Genomic DNA, 15,641 nt, shown 5'->3' with positions numbered 1-15,641 from the left:
ATATAGTGTTGTGGGGTGTTTTTTTAGATGTACACATAATATAGTTATATCCATTGCTAAAAATATAAAATGTGCATGCCAAGCATTCACTTAAGAGAGCTGAAACTGGCTATTTCCTCTAAATGGGTATTACACATGATGGCAAACTTGGGTCACATGTGAGGGCCTAATGCAAATGCAGGACTCCCAAGTGCATTACCTTATAATGCTAATGTAGGAGCATTTGCCAGATGGAATCCAGAATGGCGTGGTATAGTGGAAAGGGAGAGAACTGTATACTTCCTTGAGTTCCTTGTAAGAAATGTTATATGGAGTCAGATCACTGGTCCATCTAAATCAGTATTGCCTACACTGACTGGCAGTGGCTCTCTGGGGGTTTCAGGCAGGGAGCCTTTCTCAGCCCTACCTGGAGATGCAGAGGATTGAACCTGGAACCTTCTGCATGCAAAGCAGATCACTGAGGTATGTTCAACAGATAAAATGTTCAAAACCTTTTATTTCATTACATTTTAAGCAAATAATCTTAATTGAAATAAAGTTACTTTAAAAGTATTGTCTTAAATAAAATAAAGCAGTCTAAGACTTAATGTATTCCTTTCTGCCTTGTGAAGCCTTTGATTTTATTCAGTAGATTACAAAGATTCTGATCTTTGTGAACTCTTTATTTTCCATCAAGAATGCACGAGGGGTGGGGGAATCAGAACGTCTCTTGTTCCACGGTTACATCTGAGAAAGGACTTCCGAGTCCTTTATGTCTGCCATGAACTTGATCTTTCAGCTGCAGTGAAAATTTTCTTAAAGCTATAATTTTAAAGTTAAATGATGAGAGGTTTCATTTGCTTTCCAAGCAGAGAGAAAAGCTTTTTCAAATAAGACTCCTACTGCCTTGACCTTGGTCTATGACTTAAAGAGTTCACCACATGCAATAATTTACCTTGCCCCATGGGACTCTCCAAGATTTCATTTCTGAAAAGGCTTTAGATTTGGAGGCATCACTAGATCTAAAAATATAATATTCTTTACACTAAGTAACACCTTTTGTGTGTTGAATACAAATTAAAATGAAGGAATTTAGTACAGATTTAAATGCGCAACACCAAATCATGAGAGTCATAAATAGGATTCCTTTAAAGATTTTTAGTAAAGACAGAACATACCTTTAGCATAGAACCACCGAAAAATGATTGGAAAGTAATCCCCTCAGCAAAAAGATGATGAGGGGTGAAAACTGGACATGGAGGAAGTCAATCCCTCACCTGGGATCCATTCAGTGAGGAAAGGAGTTTTAAGGACATGTGGCACAGTCCAATCACCTTCCCCTACCACCACTTCAAACCTACAGATTCCCTTTAGTCTGTTAAACTCCAGATCCAAAAGGCTGTGTGCCCATGCCTGTCTGCTGCCAGGCTCCCTACCTGACTTGAGGAGGGGAAGGTAAGTAGGATATTCCTTTAAGGATACAGGGGCTTCTCTCCTGCTCTCCCTTCATCCATGTACTGCAGGCAATAATCACTCTATAATGACACTTGATTTGGTCAGAATAGGCCTATCCATCCTGGCTCTGATGCAACTACAAAAGAGCTATGGTCATGAAGAGATAGGCATTTTGAAAGTTTAAAGGGCATGTATCCCCAAGGTTTCAAAATATTCACCAAAAGTTACACCTCTGCATTTGAAGGTATTGTTATTTGATGGGATCTCAAGTGGCATTTTCATGATCTGTCAGTTAACTTTACTCTAAGGAAAAAAAACTTTTGCACAAAAGCATTTAAATAAAAAAGCAATTAATAAAATAAAACTGTAATCAACTCACCTCATTTCCACCAACAGCTTTGGTTAAAATCACTGCTGAAGACACAGGAGGTGGCATGCAGCCTACTGTCTGCAAACTAAGGGGCAGAAAACATACACAGATACAAATGTAATATTCATTGAAATTAATCACAAAACCGATAAAGGAGAATGGGCAAAATTACACACTACATTCAGAAACCATGAATACCAATATTCTTTGTTTTGTGACTAGAATACAAAAACAGGATAGATTTCTTAACTGAGATGGTATGATAGCTCAGCTGGTAGAGCATGAGACTCTTGATTTCAGGGTTGTAGGTTTAAGCCCCACATTGGACAAAAGATTCCTGCACTGCAGGGGGTTGGACTAGATGACCGCCTTGGTCCCGTCCAACTTCACAATTCTGTGATAAAATAGTTGAATCCACAAAGGCTACCCCATTCACAAGCGTGCAAGTATCTGTATGCTACATTCCCCATGGAAGTAAATGGAGTAGCTCAAACTGTAATGCACAAGTAGATCTGGACTGGGATAATGGGCAACTCATACAAGCTGTTTCTGTATCTGCCCAAGAAGCTAAATATTCCCCTTAAGGAAGACCACATGGTCTTCTGATAAATCCATTTGCAGTCTACTGCTCATTCCTTTTCAGATGTATACAGATACATGAGCAGCTTGCGGAAGTCATTCTACACAAAACGGGATAAGAAGCTTTGTTATAAAGCTTTGTTTTTTCTCTGTAAATCGGAGTGTTATGATATTCAGTGCAGGGCTCTTGAGGCATAAGCTACAATTCCCTAAACACTTTAACTGTTCAAACTTTATTCATGTTAATGGAGTGTGTGGCAGTAGATTGCTCTGAGGCATGACCTACCAATCTATTAAATTCAAAAAATGTTCCAAGATCCCTCATCAGTTATGGAAAATAATCCACGGAGTGGCGGCTGTAGGATGCTTGTCCTTGTAAATTTTGGCTGGGTCAGGCCTCAGTTCATTCCTAGGTAAACACACTGTCTCTGCTTTGTTTTGTTGCTTTTATTTATTCAGCATCTAAAATATCTGGGCACTTGGCAATAATTTTTTTAATACCATAAAAAAATCCCTGCTTGCAATCTATTAGACATGACAGGAAAGGAGACAGAAACCTGTTATTAAAAACTGAAGCCAAGGAATATACTGTATACTGAAAATTGAAATCCAGCTTCCCAGATGCTCTGAACTAGACCAACATGCTAAAATCTCTTCCGGTCCTGAACTCAAAGTCTAAGATGACTTCTGCCACAGGATGTACTCTTACATCCTGTGGCAGGAGTAGCAGTCCCACCATTCACAGGAAAACAAGGAGGTGCTCACTGCACGCTGGGATTGTGCCATGCATGGTGAAATTCTAGCTTCCAGGTGTAGTCAATACATCTAATTTCCAAGCATTTATGTTTGTTCTTTAAAAAGCATTTTTCTACCCCTTCCAGATTATAGAGAGAAATCTTAATGCAATGTCCTTCAACTTGGGCCCTTAGATGCTGTTGGACTACAACTCCCATCTTTCCAGGCCAGCTGAGGGATGATGGGAATTGTAGTCCAATGACTTCTGGGGAACCAAGATTGAAGAATACTGCCTTAATGTGAATAATGTTTGGTAAATTTGTACAGACAGGAGTAATCTAGGAAGGTGGCAAGCCCTGAGAATGAAAGAGCTGAGTAGCTTTTCAGGAACTTCTGCCTTTACATTATAAGTGGTAGTTTCTGCTGGGGATATGGTAATACATGCATTAATTTGAGAAGCTTCCTGAGAGGATGTGCATATAAAGCTTACTTTGAACCTACTAAGGTTCACTCCCAGAATCTGCTTTCAATATCAAGGTTCAGCTCCAGAAACAAGAGGACCCCGAACACATGCGGAGTACAATTTTCATTATTACATACCCCACCCCCATCCATCATATATCTGGAATTGGAGAAAGTATTCTCTGGTTCAGAGGATGTGGTTTGCAAGCAGGCTTAGCAACAGTGCTGAGAGAAATCTGAAGTGGTCTTAGGGGAGGACCCCTGGTTCGGTGGACGAACATATGTTTTGCCTCCAGGTGCCAGGTTCAATCCTGGAACAAGCAACAGGCCACCAAGTTAAGAGTAGACAATACTGGATGAAATTGACATTAGTCTGACCTAGTATAAGGCAGTTTCATGTGTTCTATCCTCTCTTTGCCCTCTACCCACAAAAAAAGGAGACAGAAACATGATCTACCTCAAAGTCAGAAAGTGCTAAAGAATCATAAAGTTGAAAGGAATCTCAAAAGCTATCTGGTCCAGCTCCCTGCTGATGACCCCATGTAAATCTCAAGTATGATTGCTCTCACTATAACATTGCCAGAAGAGAAATAATAACCAGAACACAATGAAAGGACAGAGGAATTGCATCACAAGATCTTCCCTTATGGAAAAGCGCTGCTCACATTCTTGGTATTAATGAACCCTAGTTAGGACAAGAGTCTCAAAGACGACCATGACAATATATTGTGTGAGCTAAACAAAACATATTCTATGTGGCAAAGATGAGACCAAGAAATAAAAAGGAGGCAGCATTATTATACCAGAGGTAAACAATAAAATGTTCTTATACAGTATTTAGCAGCCTAATAATATACAATGTAGACTGACAGCCTGTGAGTAAGATGTAAGTAATTGCCCTAAACAGAGATATTTGCTGTAATATTTTCTACATTAAAGAGTTAAAGTTGAGGGAGTGGCACACAGTTTTGCACTTTAAAAAACCTTCTAAATAGCATTACTGGGAGAAGATGTACAAACAATATTCCTCAAACCACATTTGTTTTGCAACTGTTTTGCCTTGAATTTCTAACAGCTTACCTGCAATTCAACACTTCACTCTCGGATAGTAAAATAAAAATTGTCCTGTTCCTAAGTATTTGGGTCTTATCTTTGTGAATAGTTACACACCAGCGTTTACATTTGTACAGGTGTCTCCCCACTTGTGCGGGGGTTATGTTCTGAGCCCCTGCACGCATAAGCTAAAATCGCCTAAGTGGGAACACCCTCTAAAAAGCCTCTAAACACCCGTTTTCTCCCTGCTCTCCAGCTCCCTCTTTTCAGGTTCTCTCTCCACACAACTCTCTCTTCAACTAGAGTTGAAGCTCTGGGGCCAGCTGAAGGCTATGCAGAAAAGCAGCTGGGGTTGTGGGGCTGCACATGTCAGCTACTAGGCAGGGAGCCTGAGCAGCCTTAACAAAGCCCTGCTGTGCCTCCTGTCTCTTTGGGGCTTCCTCTGCGCTCAATGAAGCCCTCTTTGGGCTCAAAACGATTTTTAATAATTTTCCATTTCTACTGCTTGTACGCATGACTGGTGCAGTCATTGGTGTGTGGTTTTCATGGTGTATTTTGAGTATGTTTCAGTTTGTATTCTGATTTTCCTTTTATTATCTGCCATGAGCAATACGCAGATGGAATGGTAGCATACTGGCGCACTAAATAAATAAATAAAGCATCTATGTTCCTTAGAGGCAAAAAAAAGAGTACTTCTAGAAAAGGATACAACTTGAACTGCTTTCATTACAGAATTTAGCTGAATATGCTGCAATATGGAGCTTGATATTTTTTCTTCACATTGACAGCCATATTTATACACTGCAATTTTCTATAGCTCTTGATCTCTGAAAGCATTTACAGATAAAATGGGGGAGGGGCATACTGCATTGAAAAACAATTACCATCATGGCAAAGGACTTTTCTTAGTCAGAATTTGAGAGAGTGAAAAAATAATTCAAGATGCTGGGAAGCTAATAGCTAAAGAGAGAGACCACCATGTAATCTTGCCAGCTCCACTCGCTTTTGGCCCTGGCAGTGCCTGCCATCAACTGTGACCCCTGATTGACTTTTCCCATGGGTCAACAGACCTTCATAGAAAAAAGGTTCCTCACCCCGGCTGTGGAGAGTGAAGCTGCATATTCTGTTTCATACATACTCAAACAGTTAAGCTTCTATTCTACCACCAATTTCCCCCCATTTTTACTCCTAGTCCTTGAAACCTAAACTAGCAAATTCAATACAGAAGGCTTGTCAAGAAGAGGCATGATCTGCTGAGTAAGTCCCTACATATAAAATTAGCTGCCAAGTCTTTGGATACATGAGACCAAGATTTTGAAAGAGTAATGTTTTGCATACATATTTTTTTCCAACAGCAAGTGTCAAAGCATGAATGTACGCAGAAAAATCACGTACACAGGAGGGAAAAATCAGCCCTAATGATACCGAAAGCACATTTCTGGAAAAGCAGCCATAAATATTTCACCCTTTAGATGTTAAAACATACCCTTTTAAAAGCCATTCATTTATAGGTGTGATAGATAACAGCTGAAGAAATAGCCATATTGCTGTTGGGAAGAATACAAGTGTGAAGATCTGGACAAAAAGATGCAATTTCACATGCATCAAAGCACTTGTCAGCTCCTACAAAGCAACAAGAGAAGAAGAGGTTGCAGTTTTAACAGCTGAAGTCAGTTCTATTTTGTATTGCTTAAGTTGGTATCATTATTATATATGTCAGATACATATTGCTTCAAAAAGCCTATTCTCCAAATCTGTAAAAAAAGGGTCTTTGCTTCACCTCTCCTGATGCATGCAAATTTTAAATCACCCATTGTAAAAACTAAGCATAAGCTAGATTAATAGTAAAATAGACATTCAAATTAAAAATTATAACAACTGGACAGGTGACACCTGTACCTACAATGTTAAAAAATAATAGACCTTAGAGCAGTCTTCTAAAACTTTGGGTCCCCAGGTGTTTTGAGTCCAACTCCCATTATCCCTAGCCAGCATGGCCAACAGTCAGGTATGATAAGAATTACAGTACAACATCTGGTGACCCAGGGTTGGGGAAGGCTGCTTTAGAGCTTTACGTAGCAGCAAGACTTCACCAAAGGCTAGCCCTGCCTCCACCCAAAAAAAGACTAGCTAGCATATATACACGTGTATATAAATGGCTAATCCTAGTGCAATAATATTTTCAAGCTATGACCCTAAATAAACAATCCTGTTATCTAAAGCTATTCTAAAGGTAAAGGTACCCCTGCCCGTATGGGCCAGTCTTGCCAGACTCTAGGGTTGTGCGCTCATCTCACTCTATAGGCCGGGAGCCAGCGCTGTCTGGAGACACTTCCGGGTCACGTGGCCAGTGTGACAAAGCTGCATCTGGCAAGCCAGTGCAGCACACGGAACGCCGTTTACCTTCCCGCTGGTAAGCGGTCCCTATTTATCTACTTGCACCCGGAGGTGCTTTCGAACTGCTAGGTTGGCAGGAACTGGGACCAAACGACGGGAGCGCACCCCGCTGCGGGGATTCGAACCACCGACCATGCGATCGGCAAGTCCTAGGCGCTGAGGTTTTACCCACAGCGCCACCCGCAGCGCTATTCTAATCCCCCCCCCCCAAATGACTTATCAAAAAACCATCCAGTGTTATGTAAGTGGCTCCAAGCCTACTTTACCACATAAATACTGCAGGACTTGAATTCTGAGCCTCACATTACACATGGAGAAATAATAAATTGGGAACAAACTTACAACAGCTAGAGATAAGTGGTGATATTAAACACATGTTTACAAAAGCTGCCCACACACCAAGGTCATGCTGCAATGCATAATTAGGAGCGTGGGAAAAACAGGATGTCACTGCTCTGAAATATACCTAACTTCAATAGATCACATGGGCTGTTCAGCTGATGCTGGTTCAATGCCAATTTATTAGCCACATGCCCATACTAGCAGAATCAGCTCTGAAACACCTGTGTTACCAAAATTAGAGTCACCTGATCACAATTTTCTGGGACCCAAGTTCCATTTGAATCAATAAAATGACTCCAAGTAAATATTTTGCAAATGACCCACTGTAGGGTTGCAGATGTAGACTCAACACAACCCATACAGATAATTTCCATGTTAAACTAATAGCAAAATATCAAGTTTAATACAGAATCAATAAGGGACCTTGTGACAGTTGTTTATGGGTACAGGGATGTAATCCATTACATCTTTTTCTCCCACTCTGGATGCATATACTCTCCTAAAACTACAAGCACATATTGACTGCTGTTGGTACTATGCCATTAGCAGCCTGATGCTCCCATCAACAAAAAAGTGAGAAAGATTAACATTCATTTGCAGTACCTCAGTTTTCAACGAGAGCCCACTGTTAAAGAATATAGCTGAAACAGCTATGTATGTGATGGTGATTTCTGGTTTCAGTGGTCCTGAAAATACAAACACAAAAAATAAACCAAAATAAACCAAGACAGCCAAGATTGATTTCCACATAAGACTTACAGGCCCCTCCACACACACACGATTATGTGGTTCCCACTGAAGACTATACGAGGTTAAAACCAAGCTTACTGGCTTTTTCTCTTCCCATTGCCAAGAGCAGAAGTGCAGAAGCAGCCCAGCTCTACCAGAGTGTAGTCAATGCATTCAAGAGCAATATGAAGGGTTATGATTCATATACAAAGGAGTGACAGAGACAAGGAAGTAATAAGATTTGGATATTGCAGAAACAAAAATCTAACAGACTTGTGATCTAAAGAATAAAAGCAAAGGCCTTCTTTAACATTAATGCCCCCCCCCCCCGTAAAACCAGCTATGAAGAAAGGCCTAGCTTTTATAATTACTTCTTGTAAATTACTGTAAGTTAGATTCTGTGCTGTCCTAATGTGTATTTTCAATAGGGGAAAATAGGGGTTCATATCTGGACAAGCAGTTGAAATCCAGCTCCTATTGATTTTCATCTTTGCAGAGTAATCCAGCAAGTCCAAATACAAAGTCAACAATTCAATATCAAATTCACACATAATGAATGGGGGATGGGAATCACTACAAAGATGATGGCAGTGGAATACTTGAGCTATATAGTGCCCTATAGTTCACAAGAGATGGAGTACACAACATGGAATAGAAAGTGGGTGGGACGAGAAAGTAGTAAGGGGCTTCTCCATGCTGACTAATTTCCAAGCAGTTTTAACACACAAGAGCCTGCAAACAGTGGGCATATCGATTATCGCCCATTAATTATGTCACAAGCACTGTCCAATAGGCCCTCACACTATATGTGCAACAGCATTATGGGCAGTACTTTTAATTGCACAGTTTGGCTAACTGGAGAAAGAACTGCATTTTCTCAGCAAAAAAAAATAGTTGTTCTTTAGTTTTGAAGAAATGAGATAACCTAGACCTCTTTGTGGTTCCTTGAGAGATGTCTGGCTCACATAATAAATGAGTAGTATGTACCTGTGAGAGTCAAAGACTTTTTTATTCTCACAGGTCTTTTAAATCTGATGCTTTTGCCCTTGTTTCACACCTGGAATGTTTTTGTTGTGGCTTTGATTTTAGTTCAGTTTTATATTAATTGTTTTAATGCTACTTTTTAGAATTGTGTTTTGTATTTCATGGTTTTTATTATATGCTATATGTCACCCAGAGAACTTTAGATATTTGGCAACCAAAAATACAGTAAATATTGTGCATTTGTTATACTGTTAGCAGGAAAAACAGAAAAGCTATCGATGTTCACTTCTGGCTGATACACTGAATAAATTCAAATAATGTTCCCTCCCCACACCTCCTTAAGGTATGTGGATGGTGTTCCCTTAGGAGTGTCATTAGTCAGTTTTAGGAAGTTTTCCATTGTTGTTTCTAGCAGCACTGGCAGAACTGAAAAAGGAAGGACCGCAGGGAAAGTAAAAATTTAGAGGTACTATCACTGTTTTGACACCATGGTAATTACTCCAGCTGTACTGTTCCTGCTGGTTCATATGGACTAGAAGTAACTGGCGTGGGATGAGCATTATGGAATGACTGGTGCACTTACTGGTAAATGGCTACTGTTCTAAGTCAGTGCTAATCACTCACAAAATGCTATGCCTCAAAGCATCCTTAGCAGGGCTGTAATGCTGGTACAATCAGTTGTAAAAAACAATTAAAAAGTGTTTCAACTACATAATTGTTTCATGAACTATTTGTATGTAAGCTGCTTAGAGTCTGTTTATTTATGAAGTGGTATATAAATCTTGCTAAATGAAATAAATTTAAAAGTCCCAATTAATTGGCTAGCACTTTTTCAAAAAGCTTATCATTAATACAATTATACAAATTGTAGGTAGCAAACGCTATCTTAGAAGAGGCTTTCTTCTTTCTCAGATACATCACACATGCACATCAACTCGAGAAAAGAAATATGTGCCTTGGTTTATAACTACTGTTTTTATGTATATGTGAATTGTTTCACTATTAATCAAACAATCAACACAGTCAATTTCTCTAACTGGGCAACAGAATGAATCCTTAGTTGACACTATTTTTGTAGACTTTTTTGAAATGTAAAGATTGTATTCTATGTTGAGATTCCTGCTTTGCAAGGGGCTGGGCTAGATAACCCTTGGGGGATCCCATCCAACTCTACAGTTCTGTGATTCTATTATTTATCCTGAACACCAGGCAAACAATCCTCACATTTCACTGAACTGACATGCAGGCAAATGTGGAAGTATCAACACTTTATGCCTTCCATAAAATGCATCAGAACCTCCTGGGAACCAGTGTTTTCTCAATGGAGCAAAGCAATTCTTCATTACCAAAACAATGAAACACAACATGCTACCTACCACAGAACAGATTACTAGCCATTATTAAGCCAGATTTCTGACTCAGGGTTAATTACAACATTTCTAAATTCAGGTGCAAAATATATGAAGTCATGGAACTGAAGGTTAAGAACTCAAGAACTTCATGTCCAGGTTCCAGCCTTTCACTGGGCAGTATAAGCCAACCTGGCAGAAAACTAGATTGGAAAGTGTGTTCTTAACCTGCAGTCAGATATAGGGAAAGAAGTGGTCTCCTGGACATAAAAGTTCCTTAATAAATGAAGAGTGATTAAATGCAATGCTCAATACATTTGTAAACAATTGCTGGCCAAAAACCTCGAAAGAATAACTGCCTAAGACTAGTTAGCCCGGCTACTGAAAGGCTGTCAAGCTTACAGATGGCAGAAGACCAGTGATATATGACAGATGCAACTGCAGGAGCCAAGTCTGGATCACCACAGATAAAATAAAAAGTCACTGTACTGAGTGGGAATTACATCAGTAAATGTGCTCCGATGCACTGAAGAGGAAAAGGTATCTGACAAAATGCCCCACTGTCCAGTTTAAAATTACCACTTTAACAGATAATCCTCTTTAAACACTGGAGCACTCCCATAGTAAAATCTGCAGAATTAAACTCATAGCATTATTTAAAATATATTTTTGTTAAGCTCTACACAAAAGTTAGCAGCTCTTCCTACAAAGCCATGCGCTATGAGACGATAAATAGTTTCTGGGATATCTAAAAATTGGCCACAAAATTAGAAGATAAATAGAACAAAAAAAGCTAAAGCAAGTGGTTGAATCTGCAGGCCAAGTAAGCTATACATTTTATATAAGTTTTAGCTAAAAGAGCCATTTGCCTTGCATCAATTTCAAAGCTTTTTTGTTTCCTGCCATTTTCAAAACATGACAGCAATGCCCTATGCATGCTTACCTGGAAGCAGGATAGGTGACCAGATGAAAAAGAGAAAACAGGTATCCTACAATTTTAACAGAAATCTGTGTAGAAGATATTTCAGCAAGTATAGCTTTGTCAGAGCTGCATCCACTTCTTACATCTTGCCACTCCATTAGGGACAAAATGAGTAGGACTTACTTTCATGTATACATGCATAAGATAATAGGGAGGGGGAATTCTATGGAAATTAAGCTAACGTGCATAAGAAAAATGTCAGTTTGCATCTCGAGGGAGTGATCTAATTTAGCAAGTTTATTTTACTTGCATTTAGTAAAGAAAACTTTGAAACTGCCAAGTTTGCCTTAACTGTATTTGCAATTGGGCACCCATTCATTTTTTCTAATGAACTCCTGAAACAGAACATTTTATGCAGATAAAAATTAAGCATTTGGAAATTTTCCATCCCACATCACTGGCACACACTAATTGAGAGGATATGGCATTAAGTACTCACCAGTACATTTTAAAATAAAAAGGAAGATGTTCCTACTCATATTTTCGACTCAGTGCTCAATATTTCATTTTGAAACTTGAACAAGAACAGCTTGTACATTTATGGTATGTCAAAGGCTATTTAGCAAATCCACAAACTGAGTCTTAATATTCAAGCTTCTTTCTTTGTGCAACAGACATATTACTGAGTCACAGGCAGTCTATGTGCTTTATTCATTTTGGTGGTGCGTTCAGGACTTATATGCTTTTAAAAGGGCCCAATGGTAATGAAGTTTGCTCTTCCCCATAATTTGAAGAAAACAAAACTAACACAACTGCTTTATAAGCTCGCTCATGCACTAGGGGAATGGCTATACATAATTCATGCATTCCAAGTAATTCTCTCCGGAAGAGGAGGAGTAATTATCCCAGATTCAACAGAAGTAATTTTCCCAGGTGAAATGGATATAGTACGTGGAAGTAAGGAAGTTGCTCCCTGTTAACAAGTGTATTTGTTTAAGTTCATTGTTAACTCAGTCCTCACGGATGTGAAAAACTACCTCCTCTGAATTGTTTTACCAACTATTACTGTGAAAATTATTGATGCACACACACATTTTTTAAGGTGGGAGCATACAAGGATTACATCAAACCCAATAATTTCCCAATCTGGGAATGACTTCCCCCTCTCCATGTTCATTTACATAGCCTAATAGCAGAACAAGAGTTTCCAGCTAGTCAATGTACTTTTAAGTTTCTACACTGGCTGGGAAACAATAAAGGCGATTTGGGGAGTGCGGGAGTTAAATCCCTGTGCCTTTTTTTGCAACTACTTGGTGCTTGCAGTTATCAAATTTATTATCATCATTTTTTTAAAGGAGTCCACGCATCTCCTTCAATGTTATCTGTTGCTGGGACTTAAGTTTGCTCAACCCGCCCCAGAGCTCAGCCCCTCCTGCTTGCTGGGTGTCACCACGCGGAAGTTGGGTCGTCTCGCTCGCTCCGAGTGTGCAACGTGTCAACGCAGCTCCTCTGCCGAAGAGTTTTGGAGCGCTAGGGAAGCTATACTAAACCTCAGAATGGCTGCAGCGGCCAAAGAAGGGATCGGATAGCAAACCCCAAGCAGCGTGCAGATATTCGGGCCGTGGGCTTCCTCCAGTTCTGCTACGGTGTGGAGAGCGCATCATTTTGCAATGGACCCCATATACCCAACACCAGACTTTTAAATATATATTTTAAAATCTCAATTTCCTCTTTGTTTGCAAACAAGCGAGTTGGGCATGTGAGGGGGGGGGGCAGAATCCAGGGCTGACACGCATTTCATTAGGCAACGGCATGCCCACGGCCAGACTTACCCCCTTTCACCCCAAAGGCCGGCTCCAGCTTGGCCACCGTGATGACCAGGACTATTCCGAGAATGAACCAGTCTTTCCTCAGCCTGTCCAAAAAGCCCATGGTGGCAGCGGCGGCGGCGGCGTGGCCGCGAGACTCCCGCGGCTGCAGGCAGCTAGGAAAGGGAGGGGAGGAGGAAGGCGGGGAGTTGGTCAAGACTTCCCTTTGGCCCCTCCTGCAGAAGGGCTGTGCAGCATGGAAGCAGCAGCAGCGGGGCTACTTAGAAGCTGCTCCCGCCGCCGCCGCCGGTAGTAGGAACAGTATCCAGTGACAGGAAAAGTCTCCCTGAAAGCCGCCATCACTACCACGCGCCTACTAATAGACTCGCACGCCATCTCTGGAAGCCGGCAAGCGACGAGGTGCGGCGGCGGCGGCTGAGGCTGGACGAAGGCAGAGAGAGGCCGGCTCCCGAGAAACGCGAAGCTCTTCAGCAGTAGTAGCAGCCGCCGCCACCGCGTCGCCGGCATATTGCGCGAAAGAGCCCGTCAGTCACACGGGAGAAAAAGGCCCGCGTCCTCTTTCCCTCACAGCGGGGAAGGCGCGCGAGAGAGAAACTCCCGGCAGCCCCTTCGCCCGCCAGCGGCGCGCGGGACAGCGAGGCCCCGCGTCTGCTCGTGGGGGAGGGGGAAAGGCAATGGTAACCTCGCGAGCGGCGGTTGGTGCGGCGCTGCGCGCTTCTTCGAGACTTTACGCCCGTTCGCCGACGCGACGCGCTTGACGTGGGGAGGGCGGGGCGGAGCTTTCAGTTTCCTGGAGTGGGACGCGTTTCCCGGGAGTTGGGCTCGTGGCGAAGAGAGAGGCAGGATTGGCTGGCCGGTTTGTGCGGGGCGGGGCCTGCTTCTTCGGCACCTGAAGGTGCAAAGCGCGCTGCTATTGAAGGTTGCCATATTTTAAAGACAGGTCGCCGCCGCTTCGGCTATGAAAGTTCTAAGGACGTGGGGAAGTGTTGGCTTATCTGGACGGGCTGCTAGCGTTGGTGCAAACGGAATCCCCAGTCTGGACCCCTTGCGGAGTAGAAGCGCATCTGCTCCCCACCACAAGAATGCATCTGGAAGCTTTACAGAGGAACGGTCTTGAAATGGTTGCAGATAAATGTTGCAAAATAACACATTGCTGTTAAATAGCAAGCAATGGGGCCCCCTCAGTTGGGGGGTGGGGGACGTGTGTGTTGAGATTCCTGCACTGCAAGGGTTTGGGCTAGGTGGATCCCTTCCGACTCAACAATGTGGATTCTGCCATCTGTGGATCCTGCCATCTGAGGCAGTCGCCTTACCTGCAGCCAACTGAGTAGGACTTCAGAATTAACATGCTTGGGATTAATAGAGAAGGTAATCTACTGTTTTGGGGAAACAAGTGTGACAAAGGAGCAGTGCTCAAAACTTAATCGTGGGTGTAAGCATATATATATATGCATATATATATATGCATATATATATATATATATATATATATATATATATGAGAAGATACCTTTGTTTATAGAAGAGCATGTTTTCTACCGGTTGTAAATCCATCTCCTGTTGGAAAAAAGGATAATTTAGGCATTATAGGGCCAAAGCTGATGTGCTTTCAAGCATATTTGCATTAAGAGGGAAAATTCTTCTAGGGGGCAATTCTAGATCCAGGTGATCTCAGTGGCTAGGGGTACATTTTATCAGGTTCAGCTAGTAAGACAGCTGAACCACAGTTGTCTATGCATTGATGACCTCACAACTGAATGACACTGATTCACTCTGTGTGGGGCTACCCTTGAGCTTGCACAGAATGCAGTGGCTAGGTTGCTTGTGAGGCAAACTACCACCAGCACATAACACCTAGTCTGTGGAATTTGCACTGGCTGTCAATCTGCTACTGGGCTAAATTCAAGGTTTTGGTACTAATATATAAGGCCCAATGCAGCCCAGGTCCTATTTCCTTGTGGGATTGCCTTTTCTCTTATATTCCCAGTAGATCAATGCCTTCTACAAACAGTTTCTCCTTAAGAGTCCCCAAAGTATCAGAAGCTCTCGCCATAACATAGAGTAAGTCATTTAGTGTGGCTGCTTCTGTTTTGTGGAATAGCATCCCTGTTGAGATGCAATAGGTGCCTACTAACTTTCTGGAAACAAGTGAAGGCATTTTTGCTCCAACAGATTTTTCTAGCTGGATCAAAACACCCCTTGCCTTAGGTTTAAAAACAATACAAAATGAATGTCTTTCTATGGTTTTGTTTTGCACTGTATATCAGCTATTTACAGCTGTTTTTATAGTATGTTTGTAAATTGTAAAAAGTGATTCATAAATTAAATGAACAAATAAGAATAATATATATATATATATATAGTGTTACCTAGCAGAATTTCTCTCTGTATCCTCTGTGCAGTTTTGTTTTGAAGTGTGTGTATATTCTGAGCCAGAGGCTGATTTGCAAAAGTTT

The 15,641-nt window shown here is 41.4% G+C and overlaps 1 protein-coding gene across 22 annotated transcripts in view; it reads right to left on the bottom strand.

Moving 5' to 3' along the window:
- The window catches only part of SLC10A7 (solute carrier family 10 member 7), a 124,519-nt gene extending 110,608 nt beyond the window's left edge, over positions 1–13,911 (bottom strand). For 2 of the 22 annotated variants that reach the window (XM_053403185.1, XM_053403186.1), the window contains exons 1-4: positions 13,189–13,898; positions 7,976–8,058; positions 6,120–6,256; positions 1,814–1,889 (exon numbers count right to left, since the gene is read on the bottom strand). In XM_053403185.1, the coding sequence (XP_053259160.1) occupies positions 1,814–1,889; positions 6,120–6,256; positions 7,976–8,058; positions 13,189–13,288 (396 nt within the window). In that variant the 5' untranslated portion in view covers positions 13,289–13,898. Of the gene's footprint in view, positions 1–342; positions 802–1,813; positions 1,890–3,718; positions 3,892–6,119; positions 6,257–7,975; positions 8,059–13,188 lie in introns of those variants that run through there. The other 20 variants (XM_053403184.1, XM_053403195.1, XM_053403203.1 and 17 more) reach the window with 17 other exon arrangements.
- Positions 13,912–15,641: the final 1,730 nt, after the last annotated feature.

This window comes from Podarcis raffonei, chromosome 9 (genome assembly GCF_027172205.1).
Source record: "Podarcis raffonei isolate rPodRaf1 chromosome 9, rPodRaf1.pri, whole genome shotgun sequence".
NCBI lineage: Eukaryota > Metazoa > Chordata > Lepidosauria > Squamata > Lacertidae > Podarcis > Podarcis raffonei.
This window is presented reverse-complemented; position numbering and strand designations above follow the sequence as displayed.